This window comes from Acipenser ruthenus, chromosome 4 (genome assembly GCF_902713425.1).
Source record: "Acipenser ruthenus chromosome 4, fAciRut3.2 maternal haplotype, whole genome shotgun sequence".
NCBI classification, from domain to species: Eukaryota; Metazoa; Chordata; class Actinopteri; order Acipenseriformes; family Acipenseridae; genus Acipenser; species Acipenser ruthenus.
This window is the reverse complement of record NC_081192.1, coordinates 1,097,241-1,112,079: the sequence shown is the minus strand read 5'-3', so window position 1 is coordinate 1,112,079 and position 14,839 is coordinate 1,097,241. Positions and strand designations below refer to the sequence as shown.

The following is a 14,839-nucleotide window of genomic DNA, read 5'->3' as shown; positions in this document are numbered from 1 at the left end:
CGGATAGAGGACCACAGTTCACCAGCCAATTGCTGAAAGATCTATGTAAATCTTGGAGTGTTACACAAAAGCTTACTACCGCCTATCATCCACAGACTAATCTCACCGAACGGGTAAATCGGACTTTAAAAGTCATGATTGCTTCATTTGTTGGTGCAAATCAGGAGATGTGGGATAGATGGTTGCCAGAATTTCGCTTCGCAATTAATACCGCTAAGCATAACACCACCGGATATACTCCTGCAGAACTGGCTTTGGGACGGAATCTTAAAGGCCCTCTTGATGGATTAATTGCTGTTGCTCCGGAACCGTCTTCAAGCCCTTACGAAGTAATTGATCGACAGCAAAAGATCACCAGATTAGTAAGAGAGCAGATCAACAAAGTACAGCAGAGGCAAGCGCAGAATTACAATACTAAGAGAGCTGACTGTCAATTTTCAGTGAATGATCCGGTTTGGATCAGACCTCATCCTGTATCTGACACTTCTAGTAAGTTTTCTGCTAAACTAGCACCTAAGTGGATAGGACCTGCTGTCATTGTTAAAAGATTAGGACCAGTTAATTATTGGGTTAAGTGGGGTGACTTGAAGGCAGTGAAAGAAGATACCTTCCATGTGGTTAATCTAAAACACTATTATGGTTGTCATCCCATAAGTGTAGTTTTCAGGGAGGGAATCTGTAGCGGTTAGCTACAGTGACTTTGATGCCAGTAATGTCTTTTAATTTAAGCTGAAATTTAGTTTTATCCCTATAGCAGTGTTAAAGAACTTCAGTACCCAGAAGGCATGGCGTTTACAAAGCAGTATGGCTTAATTTCATTGGGCTGTTTTTAACCAAATGAGAGAAACATTTATTATTATTATTATTTATTAGCAGACGCCCTTATCCAACCTTTATGGGCTGCTGTTATTTAAAATGGCTGTGGGAAAAGAGAAGAAAGAAGACAAACAGCAGGGAGCTGGAGAAGAGAGCAAGCTGGTTGATTACAAATCATACAAACTTATCTGGAATACAATGATCGTGTTATAGTTAAGCTTAACCTGCATTAACTATTTTTCATTAAGGTTTTTTGATAAACAGAGCTACTGGGGCCCTAGTTAGAAACGTGTTTATTGGTTTCTATATGCACAACTGTTGGAAAACATGGATCGAGAATTGATTAGCAGTTTGCTACGCATGTGGACTGGCAGAGCTATACTGGTGTTCTTTTCTGAAAAGAAACTAATATTGCAGATAGCAGACTGTTTGGTTCAAATTGCATGTACTGCTAACAATTGATAAGAGACCTTGTTTCTACAAGCTTCTTGTCCAACATTGACTGCAAGCTAACAAGATAACAGTGCTATGGACCAGAAGGGGCCAGGCTCTAAGACTTTTGGGAATACAAAGCATAAAGGAGCTAAAAGGCTCCCAGGGACTGCCGTTGGACCCAAAGGTTCACAGGGAGAGTAAGAGATAATGCCACTGGACTCAAAGGGGTCTCAGGTCTCTAGTTACAAGGAAGATGACAAAAAACAGATGTATGGACCTTTTTGGGGCACCAGGGGTCTGAAGAATGCACTGAGTTCAGAGGTCGTCACACTAGACTACACACACATACACACACACACACACACACACACTCACACTAAATGAAATATATGGTAACAGGATAATGAGTTGTACCTTTTCTATTGGTTAAGTGTCAGAGAAAGAGGAGGAGAGAGACACCTATGCAGAAGGGTATTTAATGTCATGCAACAATTGTAAGAACGAGTATTCTGTTTGTCCTGTACCTGGGACCAGACTCCCTGCATATTTCAATAAACCTAACAACTGAGTGAAGAAAAGGACTCTGTGCATTTTCTTGAATCTACTTACTCACCATCCTCTTTTTTAAGTTACATCAACAACTATAACGCTGTGCATTATAAATCTACCACGCTTCAGGGTTTCTGGATATCATTGTTCGGAGTTTTAGAGAACAGAAGACTCGGCAGCTGGTTAAGCATCCGGAAGACTGGTTGTTTCAGTTTCTTTACAAGGACTCAAAAGATATAAAAGGATTGTTTTTCATGCGGACTGTTTTAGCTTTAATACCAAAGCACACATTTTAAAAAGTGTTTACGTCCCACCCCCCATCATATCTGACTGGCTAGCTGTGGAATATTTTCTATTGGTTAAAAAGAAACCCAGAAATAACTTTAGCATAACAGAGGCAGAAGTGTTAAAGGGACTAGGCGCTCTTAAAATAAACAAATCCCCTGGGCCGGATGACATCCTCCCAATAGTACTCAAAGAAATGAAAGAAGTTATTTACAAACCGCTAACCAAGATCATGCAACAGTTTCTTGACACAGGGGTTGTACTGACAGACTGGAAAATAGCAAACGTAATACCGATCCACAAAAAGGGAGACAAAACCGAACCAGGTAACTACAGACCAATAAGCCTGACTTCTATTATATGTAAACTTATGGAAACTACAATAAGATCTAAAATGGAAAATTACCTATATGGTAACAATATCCTGGTACACAGTCAACAAGGTTTTAGGAAAAGGGAGATCGTGTCTAACTAACCTGCTTGACTTTTTTGAGGATGCAACATTGACAATGGATAATTGCAAAGCATACGACATGGTTTATTTAGATTTCCAGAAAGCTTTTGACAAAGTCCCGCATAAAAGATTAATTCTCAAACTGAACACAGTAGGGATTCAAGGAAATGCATGCACATGGATTAGGGAGTGGTTAACAGGTAGAAAACAGAAAGTACTGATTAGAGGAGAAAACTCAAAATGGAGCAAGGTAACCAGTGGTGTACCACAGGGATCAGTATTGGGTCCTCTGCTATTCCTAATCTACATTAATGATTTAGATTCTGGTATAGTAAGCAAACTCGTTAAATTTGCAGATGACACAAAAATAGGAGGAGGGGCAAACACTGTTGCAGCAGCAAAGGTCATTCAAAATGATCTAGACAGCATTTAGAACTGGGCAGACACATGGCAAATTACATTTAATAGAGAAAAGTGCAAGGTACTGCACACAGACAATAAAAATGTGCATTATCAATATCATATGGGAGATACTGAAATTGAAGAAGGAATCTATGAAAAAGACCTAGGAGTTTATGTTGACTCAGAAATGTCTTCACCTAGACAATGTGGGGAAGCTATAAAATAGGCCAGCAAGATGCTCGGATATATTGTGAGAAGTGTTGAATTTAAATCAAGGGAAGTAATGTTAAATCTTTACAATGCATTAGTAAGACCTCACCTAGAATATTGTGTTCAGTTCTGGTCACCTCGTTACAAAAAGGATATTGCTGCTCTAGAAAGAGTGCAAAGAAGAGCGACCAGAATTATCCCGGGTTTAAAAGGCATGTCGTATGCAGACAGTCTAAAAGAATTGAATCTATTCAGTCTTGAACAAAGACGACTACACGGCGATCTGATTCAAACATTCAAAATCCTAAAAGGTATAGACAATGTTGACCCAGGAGGCTTTTTTGACCTGAAAAAAGAAACAAGGACCAGGCGTCACAAATGGAGATTAGATAAAGGGGCATTCAGGAGAGAAGATAGGAGGCACTTTTTTACACAGAGAATTGTGAGGGTCTGGAACCAACTCCTCAGTAATGTTGTTGAAGCTGACACCCTGGGATCCTTCAAGAAGCTGCTTGATGAGATTCTGGGATCAATAAGCTACTAACAACCAAACGAGCAAGATGGGCTCAATGGCCTCCTCTCGTTTGTTAATTTTCTTATGTTCTTATGTGTGATGTCACGCATAAATTAGCCGCAGCTTCGAGTGAGCTGGACTTTTCATAGAGGTGTCAACTTCAGAATTGTTTTTTTATACACTTGGCGTTAAAACCTATACATTACAACTACAGATACTTTTATTGACCTACCAACAGTACAATACAAGTGAATTCTGAAAAAAACGAAAAATCATTGCACCCCAACTTTACGTGAATCTGGCGTTTCATTGTGACCACAAAATGCTACTTCTCCAGGGTGAGATGTGCTGCAACATTTTATAGGTTTTTATCCAGATTTTTTTAAATAAGCAAAAGCCATATTTTGTCCATGTGAGTGAACTTTAAGTTTTCAGGGCACTTTGTTAATGGCACTCGTGCAACACAAACCTCAAGTGTATTTTTATTTTTCCATCTTGTTATGAATTTCTTAAATGCAAATGTTCAATTTAAGCAAAAAACAGCACACACACGCAAGGTTGAGCAATTTTTGAAAAAACTTTTTGTCCAAGGGACAAAATACTAGAAAAATCTATTTGCCCCCTCCCGTCACACAAAACACACACAAAAAAGTAGAATATAACTTGTAGGATTTTGGTTTTATTTAACAGTGAACACAATCAATCAATTAGTGATTAACAGGGGTGGGTCTAGCCTTGTAGCTTGACAGGTTCACTAAATTCTTCAAGATATACAAAAGGTTCCCTGTGACCCCACCTCACCAAATGCATAACATACTTTAAGGAAATGTTCCTTTCAATGCAGTTTGGTACACATTTACTGGTACATTTAAGTAACATACTAAGAGTACAACTACAATAAGCAATTTAAAATACAAAAATAGCTTCTGCCTGTTTTTTCCACTCTTTCTCTACAAGATGAATTCAACTCCTGATGTACAGGCGTTTTAGTTTGTTGCATCACAGATACAAAATTATTGCCAACTATTACTGCTGCTTTGTGCAATTCAGATTTTTGTTGACGTTCTTTGAGTTTTGTAACTGCTGAACCCCGTTTTTAAAGGACTTGTGTATAACCTGTCAAGTTTCTATGCATGTTTTTGCTGTTTTTCTACTAAAATGCATGCAATTACAGTAGGCTCCATTAAATTCTGCAAAGACAAAATATTTTTTCTTTTGTTTATTTCTATGACATTTTTTTAAACAGTCTACAACATTTTACAGCTATTTTTCCTCATCTAACATCTTGTCCCATGATGGCTAACTGGAACACTGCTGCAGCAGGGGGATCCTGGTTTCATACCCTGATGGCGTTTTTGTTTGGGAGGACAACATTCTTTCTCTCCACTACTCACTGAAAAATACATACATGAATTAATATGTAAACACACTGCCATGAGATTTACAGTCTGCATTTTATTTTAAAATAAAATATTGTACAGACAATCAAATATATATGCATTTCATTTCCATCATTATAAACACAGGGTGTGAAATAACTGACGGCACCGACGGCAATTACCACAGTCCACGAGATGCTGGCAGCAATGCCTCCCAAATTTAAAAAAAATAAAAAATAAATAACTCTTATTCATTTTATTAATCCAGATTAGCACAAACCGACATACCACTTCCTTAGGAGATTAGCATGAGCTACTACAGGAAATCTGAAGCAGCTTCCCTTTTTGGCTGGTGCTTGCAGTCTGCCACAGATCACTGCAATACACGGCTAACTAACTTTAATTTGTATTAAAGTATGACTACTTACTGTAGAAATCACATTAATGTTTGTGTAGCACCCTGGAAAAGGGTAAAAGTTATTAACGTAGATTGTATACACTATTTAAGACTTTCAGTGTAATAATGTTGCAGCTCAATTCAGCCAGAACGTGTTTCCACGAGAGGCACTCATATCGATAAGTCAACTATACAGCTGGAGAGTGCGTAATGGTAGGAGTCAAACGTTTCAAAGTGAAAGCAAACGAAGAGTTAACACATTCAATAATGCCTACATTTTTATACTGTGGATATATCGCTTCGCTTTTTTTATGGCTGTGTTTTGGGAAGACATGGAACATGTGACATCAACAGAGGAGGAAGAGATTCGTACTGTACATAACTTTGAACATACATTTCCATTTGACTTGAACTTCTTAAAGGGAATTTAGATAGTCTTCTAAAAATAACGAACTTAAGTACTGTGCCTATTTAAACACAGATAGATAATCACAGTATGTGCTTATGCGTATTTGTACGTGTGTGTGTGTGTGTAGGTGTACTTTTTATCTGCATTTTGTGTGTAAACTGTCAAATAATAACCACAGTTTTACAGCATTTGATTATGCAGTAAAAGATCTGACCGGTACATCTTGTAGCTCATATAGTGAGATTTATCATTTAATAAAGACTGAACCAGCAAAACAAAGTGCATACAAATAAAATAATCAACAGTCATATTCATTAATTGTGCAATGCGAATATCGTTTCCTGAATTGATTGTATATGCTGGGTTTCAGATCAATCTTCTAAGTCAATGCATAAGACACTGTACAATGCTATAACATATACTCACTGTATTTTGTACACCAAGTAAAAAAGACAATCTTGCATAGAAAACGTAGGGCGTTTGTTTTTTAAAAAGGTTTTTTAACAGCGGTTAGCAAACTGCACTGCAGCTCGAACAACTCATTTCACCACTATCGCTATTAAACTCCAGCCATGGGGAAATCTTCAGCCAGTTTGCCTGAAAACTTCTCTTTATCTCTCCCTTCACTGACATGGCTTATTTGTGCTGTTGTATCACTAAGGCTGTATCTGAGCCTCTAGTCTATGTCTTAATCAGTGGTGTGTGACTGACTGAGTTTAGTAAAAATACCCTGAATATTTATTTTGTGCCAAATTACCCTTTGTATTTTTTCATTATGAAAAGGTGTTTTTAAAAATTGGATTATTTTATACCATTTGATTTTTACAATGGAAACATAACCAATATTTTATTTTTGTAACAATCAGTGGAGAATCACATTGATTTGTGTTTGTTTGAATTACTATTTGACTAATACCTTGGCGCCTGTGTTGGTTTTTTTGTGGTTGTAACTTTACTAGATTGCTGCGTTTAAATGGCAGGTTCATGCATTAAGAAAGCATCATCACTTAATTTACAAAAAATGTAAATACCTTAATTTGAAAGATGAGTCTGTGCATTGCCAGAGGCTCGTTCGGGAGCCATTTCTGGGTTTCTTTACCAATAGAAGATCAGCTTTTCCCACAGCTAGCCAATCAGAAGTGATAGGGGTGGGAAGTAAACATTTTTAAAAATGTTTGTGTGTAGATGCTAGACTTCTGCAATTCAGTTTTCAGAAACTTGCGTGGCTCTCTAAAAATATACCTGGAGTGTCTTTCTAGCAACAGAACGAATATAGGAAACATAAATAAATAAAAAACTACTTATCCGACACCTCATTTACTGACAAGCAAACTAATTAGCAACAGAGACTTGAATAAGCCACTCTAGTCAAACTTGCAATCATCTAAAAACACCGCACACAATTACTCCCACTGCGTTGTATCTTTAAGTAAACGCCTCTCCCCACCAGTGCTTCAGATTAAAGTACAGTGTACATAAAATAAGCATTGCACAAAGACACGGGTGGTATATTTCATTGAAACTTTAAGAGAAAGGACCTACATAGTTGGAAGCACCTGTATAGAACCCGAGATAAACCAGAAAGAGGATTTGTTTTAAGACACCCCAGTCCTGAAGTAATGTGGAAAAGGTGGACACCATGTAGGTGAAATTAAGTTATGACACCCCACCCTATTTTCTCCAACTGAACTCACCCTCTAATAAAAGCCTCTGTTTAAACCTCCTAAACACAATTCAAGCCACCATCAATACAATTTGTTATCAGTTTAAGCCATTTACAGTGAAAATCATTCAATGCCACAGGCTACAAGTTGGAGCAATAGGTAATATTTTGCCAAGATACCTATGTACTGCAATACAATTTTCTAATTTATCCTGCATGTAAGATTTTATATGTTTCGAAATACAATGGCCCAGCGTTTCAGATTCTGAATTATAAACTGCAGACTGCAAAAAACCTAATTATATAAAAGTCTTGCATTTCTCATGTAAAAGTTGGTACTATTAAACAAAAGTTACCATTTAAAGTTTTAACTGTTTGCTATTAAGTAAAAATAAGGGAATATAAAAACTGCAAAAAAGCTCAACATTCATAAAAGAACAAGTCAGAACTGGTCAAAACAGTAAGATTAATTTTGAGGATTTGCTAGTAAAAGCAGAGATGGCAGAGCAAGAGAGTAATTAATGTGCAATAAATGACCATTAATGTGAAACGTGGGTCTGCCTGAGGGCGCCGAGTCGCTTGATCCGGTGTGGAACTGAAGATAAGGCAACTCTTAGGTCCTGATTTTTGCATTAACGTTGTTTTCCTTCACAGTCAAAAATCACTCCCAATGCGCTGACTCTGGTTGCTATGGGCGACCACGCAAAGTGTAATACGGTTGGTCCTGCGATGCGGGCGCGTGGCGTTGACGAGTTTAGAGTTCTTTGCTGGAAACAGAAATAACGTACAGTTCTGTTTTTGGTACCTTTTAAACAGTCACTTTATGACATTTTAACAGGTTGTAATATACAGTCAAAACATTTACAACGTACCTGGGATATAACGTACACACCGATATAAAGAACCAGCATCATAGAACCGAATAAAATCACATTAAATCCTGTTTAAATTCTCCTTTTAGTACGTACTCCGATAGTGCATACTTCCTGTTATTACGCACGCATCGCGATGGCACGCAGTGGTCTGTGCTGCACATATTTCGTACTCGTAGGCCTAATTCTTGCTGTTTGAACTTGACCTTGCTCTCTGTAATTTATGCAGTATTATCATGGCCAGCGCTAAACGATTGTCAATTTCACTTAAGGACAAACTGTAAATTTATTGGCAGAATCTTAAAGGGATGAAAGCAGTCAGAATTATGTTGTCAAAGTGCTTGTTTAAAAAGCAGCAGTCACTGAGGCAGTCGTCTAAGGCCTTGTGCACAACATTAGCGCAAAAAACAAAAACAAAAAAACCGCTTCGTCAGATGACTGTATCCCAGAAACCACTGTAATGTATACATGTTATTTCTTTTTTTTCCCCGCGTAAATGTTGTTGTTTATTTTCATTGAACACAGGAGCAGAATGGAGGAGCTACGAGAAAGTGCCTAAGTAATCACAAGGGCAATCATTCATATGGGGGGAAAAAATGCCCACGCCATAGTAAATAAATTAGATGGGCATATGCACAAAGGGAAAATCTGGGGTGGATAAGACGTTCTTTTATTTAATTAAAAGTCGAAATAAAAACCTTACATGTTTTGTTATTTTTTATAATTCACTTAGCTGACCATCTTTATCCAAGGCAACACAGAATTATTGTATTAAATACCCTAATTAAAATACAGAATGTTACATATAGTAATGTACAGTACTAGGTACGTGTTACGTTGTTTTATATTGTTTCTTCTGTAATAACCCTTTATACATTGTATTTGTACATTAATCAATACTGTACTAGGTTTTTATTTGTGTCCTGATTTGGCGGTTATGTGCGTGTACCTGGTTATAACATACTGTTTTTAAGGTCCCAAGGCAGTACGTTGTATCAGTTTTACTGTACTGGTAATCATTCTTTAGATTTGCTTAAAGAAAGTTTATTAACTCAATACAGCTTGTTTACTTATCAGCGATCGTGACTTGGTGTTATACCGCCCGCCTCTGAAATTTCGCGGCACGCTGGTTGGGAACCTCTGGACTAGAGAGTGACACGGGAATGAAACTTCAGTCCTGTCCCATCCTGCCCTATCAAAACAATCCGGTCCCATCCCATCCCATTCCGTGATAAACAGAGATCAGCTATTATTTGGAGGTACAGATATTTTCGTATTCATGTATAAAATTAGGGTTTATAGGGTTTTGCATTAAACACTATCGCTATACTACTAGTATAGTGTTTTTAGTTTTTGTTTTTTCAGAATAGAATATAGTGCAAGCACAGGGTCTTTATAAGCACACTGTGCGGCAGTTTCAGTTTCTAAATTGGTTACTAAGCAACCCGGCTCAGAGATTTTATTATGTCAATGCCACAATAAACTGTCAGTGAAATACAGTATTGTGAACCATTAATTCATTTAAAAAAAAAAAAAAAAACACATGGTATTGAAATAATATTTCATAAATGTTCACAGAGTATCCATCATGTATTTATTTATTAAAAATCGTAGTATTATACATACCCCTTCAACATAGCGCCGAAGCAGTACCTCCAAAAAATAGTAGCTGCTACGGCCAAATCGTAACCTTTGACATCTCTGCATTATGATTCTCCGTGGACATCTGCTGTCCCTCCGGTCCGTCCGCGTTGGTGTTGTCGGGAGTCTCTCTCCGAGTTTGAACAGTCTGATTCGGAGGCATGCGGCTTGAATTGATATGGGAGACAATCCCTGTTTTCTTTCTCTACATCAGATCCATCACTACATGATTCACATTCATAAGATGTGTCTGAAACTGATAGAATGAGGCTACTCTCACTTTCACTGTCACTGTCATCCATACTGGCAGATGCAAGGAGCCTGAGGTCACAGTCTCCTGGCCCCACACCAGGAAATAGAGATCGCCCTCTGTGTATTTCCGTGTATTATTTGATTAATTGTAGTGCGATTAAACATAATTTGGTAGAATTTATATGATTATATGTTCAAGAGAGACCTGTTAATATGTTTTTGTATGTTTATGGTAACAGTCAAGTTCCATGTCACAGGCTCTTACGACTTTAAACAGCGTAAAAACACTTCCTGTCTGCTGTTGGCAGAGTAGTCCCATTCCTAGAAGCTTAAATCCAGTCCTTTCCCGTCCTGAGGTTTCCTTTTTTTTTTTTTTTTTTAATTTCCCGGTCCCACCCATTCCTGTACCATCCTGTCCCGCAAAATTTAACACAATTTTTTTCCCGTACCGCGGGAATCCCGTGGGAGTCCGGTCTTCATGTCACTCTCTACTCTGAACCACAGACTGCTCACGATTTAAAACTAGCATGTCAGTAACAGACATCTCCTTCCACTGCTGGAAACTTAAAATCGTCATGATAGAAAACCTGACTACAGTGCCATATGAACCGTACAGACTAGTGTGGAGTAAGGGTTACAGATTTATGCCAACGTGCATGACGATACGGGATTATCCAGCTATGCAAAGTGTGACACATCTGGATGAACGGACAGACAGACAGACAGACAACCCCTACACCCCCAAAACTGAATTCTCTCAATAATGTCATCTAAATAGTTCAATCTCAAGTTTCATGACAATTGGATAGGCGGTTTTCCATAGATATGGAGAAGTCTGCTTGACTAACATAGGACCGACTGCCTGCATTACAGTAAACCTTCGCAGGAGATTTCATTACCAGCGCAGAGAACTGGAGGAGAGAAAAAAAAAAAAAGGGACACAAATTCTCCGGCCCTGTCATACTCATCAGCAACGGTTCCACCATACACCAGGGAATTGCCAATCAATGCAATTCCACAGGCTCTCTGCCCACATGTCCCCATTGGTACACCGGAACCATCGTCTCTCATTGCATAGCACTTCATTTTATTATTATTATTATTATTATTATTATTATTATTATTATTATTATTATTATTTATTTCTTAGCAGACGCCCTTAATTAGCCACAGTACAGGAAACAAGGCTACAGGTCTAGAAAAGCTCATGGTAAACCCTGAAATGCATCAAAGCACTGTGCTCTGGTGTGTCTAGTGTTTCTGGAGTGACCCAATAGAGATTTAGAGAAGATTTCAAAGGCTGCAAAGATACTGGAAGGCATTATAATGTAACTGTTTGCACACATATCTAAGTGAAGGAAATGCCTGCTGGACTGTATTTCTAAAGTGTTGCTTCAATGTATTGCTGCACACAACTGCTTCATGCAGTTCTTTTGTAGAAACACGCTTTACACAGTGCTGCAGGTAAGCGACAGCATACCTTCAGCACTGTGTAATTTAAAGAGCGTATGAAGAGAGTGAAAGCACACATGAAAGCATAACAATTTGTTTACGAAAAAAAGAGTCAACAGAACAATACCTAGTATTAGCTGCCTCAGTGTCTCCTAAGCACACTCACTTTAACAATCAACACATATTTCAGCTGGGTCAGCTCTTACACTCTTCCTTAATCTAACCTCCTCTGCATCCTAACTGAAGGAAGCAACGTTTATGACTGTTTGCTTTATACAGTTTATTGCTGGTCAACTTTTTCTAGAATTTAGAACAAAAGCAAAGTACCAAAGAAGCTTCATCATAAGCAGCGATGGTATGAAATCTTCATGCTATGGTGGTGACGCCTGTCAGTCTGTCATGAACATTACACAAGTCCACTGCACATTAGTACACAACCATAAATACTGTATTAATCAAATTCAGTCCCTAACATTTCTCAGCTCAGGACAGTCCACAATGACAGAATGTTTTCTTAACATCATTTGATGTGGAGATCCTGCTCCCTCCAGTAAAATTGTTGACACTCTGGTTGACATGATGGGCTACCGTGTAGAAACACAAAACCAGATGATAGCAAAACTATTGGAGCTACCTTGAAATGTATATATTGAGGGTACGGAAATGTCAATGTAACGTGATTATTGTAAATGAACCCCAACTTTCAACACTATTTGAAATGAATAAACCAATGTTAGCAAACAGGGCTGCTGCAGCATTACAGAAGATAACATGGAGAAGGCATCATGAGACGTGCTGGTAAGTGAATCGTCTGGATTCCGATACCACCGTTTTCTTTTTGTTGAGATTCTCTTTGGAGGATTAATTATTAAATAGTCTCAATCATAAATACATTCCAATTTAATTACATGCACAGCTTTTTTATTTATTTTTTTAAATAGTGGCCACAACATTTTGTTCATTTTATTGTTCATTTTGGTCATGCACTGTCTGCATTTTTATAAAAAGTCGTACTACTTCTTGTGAGAAAGACAAAAGGGGGGGTTATGCAGTCATGTACAGTAGTTCAGACAAACGGTAAAAACAGTCAAACATGTTTTATACTTTGTAACTTTTATATCCCAGGCAAGACAAGGGAGATCAAACGTTTATAAACAACTCCCTTACAATGTAGCTGTATTATTACACCTATTCATCCAGGTAAAGCACACACAGAACGGATACAGTGTCAAAGTGGTAGCCGCTTCCTATGAATGCATAGATTAGATAGAGGAGCTCGAATAAGATGCACACTAGTATACTGCTACTAAACATCTCAACGCGATACACGCGCTTACAGATATACTGCTCCTTTACAAAAACAAAAAACTCCAAGAGTACTTTTAATAATTCCACGCTTAGTTTTCTGAGGAACAAATTTTCTTTCCAACTACATAAGCATGGGGACTCACTTTGATTACAACGAAATCAGCCAGGAGACAGATACAATGTAAACAGGCCTAAAGAATGTATACACGCAGACGATCACTGTATTCCCAGTTGATAATGATGGCACTGAAAGTACCATCTGTGTGCTTAAAGTCCACTATGTACAATAAGTCGTGTAAAAATACACAACCGTGAAATTACGCTATTTATTGTGTGTATATTGCCCTCTTCGCTGTTAACAAACGTGCTTCCTTGATTCAAATTGAATTTATATAGATAAAGACCGAGGTGATTCTGTACTGCCAAACATTACACGTCCTGCTGAGACTCTGCCTGCATGATTACGTTGTATACGCTTTACTAGAGCTCGGGGCTTCACACTCAGGCCTAACAAAACAACACCATTAACACCACCAAGAATAACATTTAAAAACAAATGACCAGCCAAACTTAAACAAGGAGTAAAACGCAAAAGGACAAATTAAAAAAAAAAAAAAAATCATAACAGAAGTTAAAACTAAATATTCCGCCGCCTACTCGCACACTTTCCACTTCAGGCCTTTTTGTCTTATTGTAATTTACTGCACTCACTCCTCTTAAACGCACATTTGAACGCTTGTCGTTTAAAACACACAGTACATTTCTGAACAAAATTCGAGTCAAACTGGCAATAACGTCCCAAAAGATCATCGCAGTATATCAAAACATATTAAAGTAAACAGCAAAATACTTAACACAATCACGCTGTTAAATTCGCTTTAAAAATTTTTTTTGAAAGATTTAAAAAAAAAAAAAAAAAAGAAAACTATAAGTAACTTACCACCAGCTCCTCCCCCGGGGTACATTTCGTAGACTGCTTGGTTACCTTCGCTTCCACGTTGAAACGCAATTAATATTCCGTAGTCACTTACTAGGCAGGTTATTATATCAGTTTTACTTTACTGGAGGTGAAGAGTTCAAAGAAACTCTCTCTCTCTCTCACATACACACACAGACACACACAGAGAGAGAGAGAGAAACACAAACACTGGTTGAATTTGCAGCGACACGGTCTTTCTCTTCTCCTCCAACACCAGAGAAACACACGGCGGCGAAGTGAAGGAGTTTCGGTGATGTCACTGAGGGACAGGGCTAGCTCCAGCTCCTCCGACCGTGAGTTCATGAAAAGGACCCGCTTAGCTTCCCTCTCTCTGTCTCCTGCCGGCGGGAGTAGCGTCACAATCAAAACGCTTGTAAATGAACCAAGCACAACCTAGTCATAAAGTGGGCAAAGAAGGGACACGCGGTTTCAGTGTCGGCCGCGATTGTCTGATAAAGTTACATGAAGCAAAGTGCGTCTTGATGTTGGTGCCACCTTGCCCATTAACCAATTTAAAGCAACTTTCTCTATTTGAACAGTTTGCACATTATATTTAAACGGTAATTGTGCAATTTCCATGGTTATACTAGGCATCTACCATACAACTATGGTTTAGCATTAAATATGCTTTACCATATCTCTACATTTTGCAATGATTACTTGTGCTTTATAGTGCTTTCACTATGTGTTACTTCACCTTGCTATGCTTTCACTATGTGTTACTGCACCTTGCTATGCTTTCACTATGTGTTACTGCACCTTGCTATGCTCACTGTGTTAATGCACCTTGCTATGCTTTCACTGTGTTACTGCACCTTGCTA

General features: G+C 38.1%; 1 protein-coding gene across 2 annotated transcripts in view; it reads right to left on the bottom strand.

The window, feature by feature from the left end:
- Positions 1 to 14,502, bottom strand: part of ago2 (argonaute RISC catalytic component 2) — a 57,940-nt gene extending 43,438 nt beyond the window's left edge. For both annotated transcript variants that reach the window (XM_034000183.3, XM_034000185.3), the window contains exon 1: positions 13,979 to 14,502. In XM_034000183.3, coding sequence (XP_033856074.1) covers positions 13,979 to 14,003 — 25 coding nt within the window. In that variant the 5' untranslated portion in view covers positions 14,004 to 14,502. The remainder of the gene's footprint in view (positions 1 to 13,978) is intronic.
- Between the last annotated feature and the right edge of the window lie 337 nt (positions 14,503 to 14,839).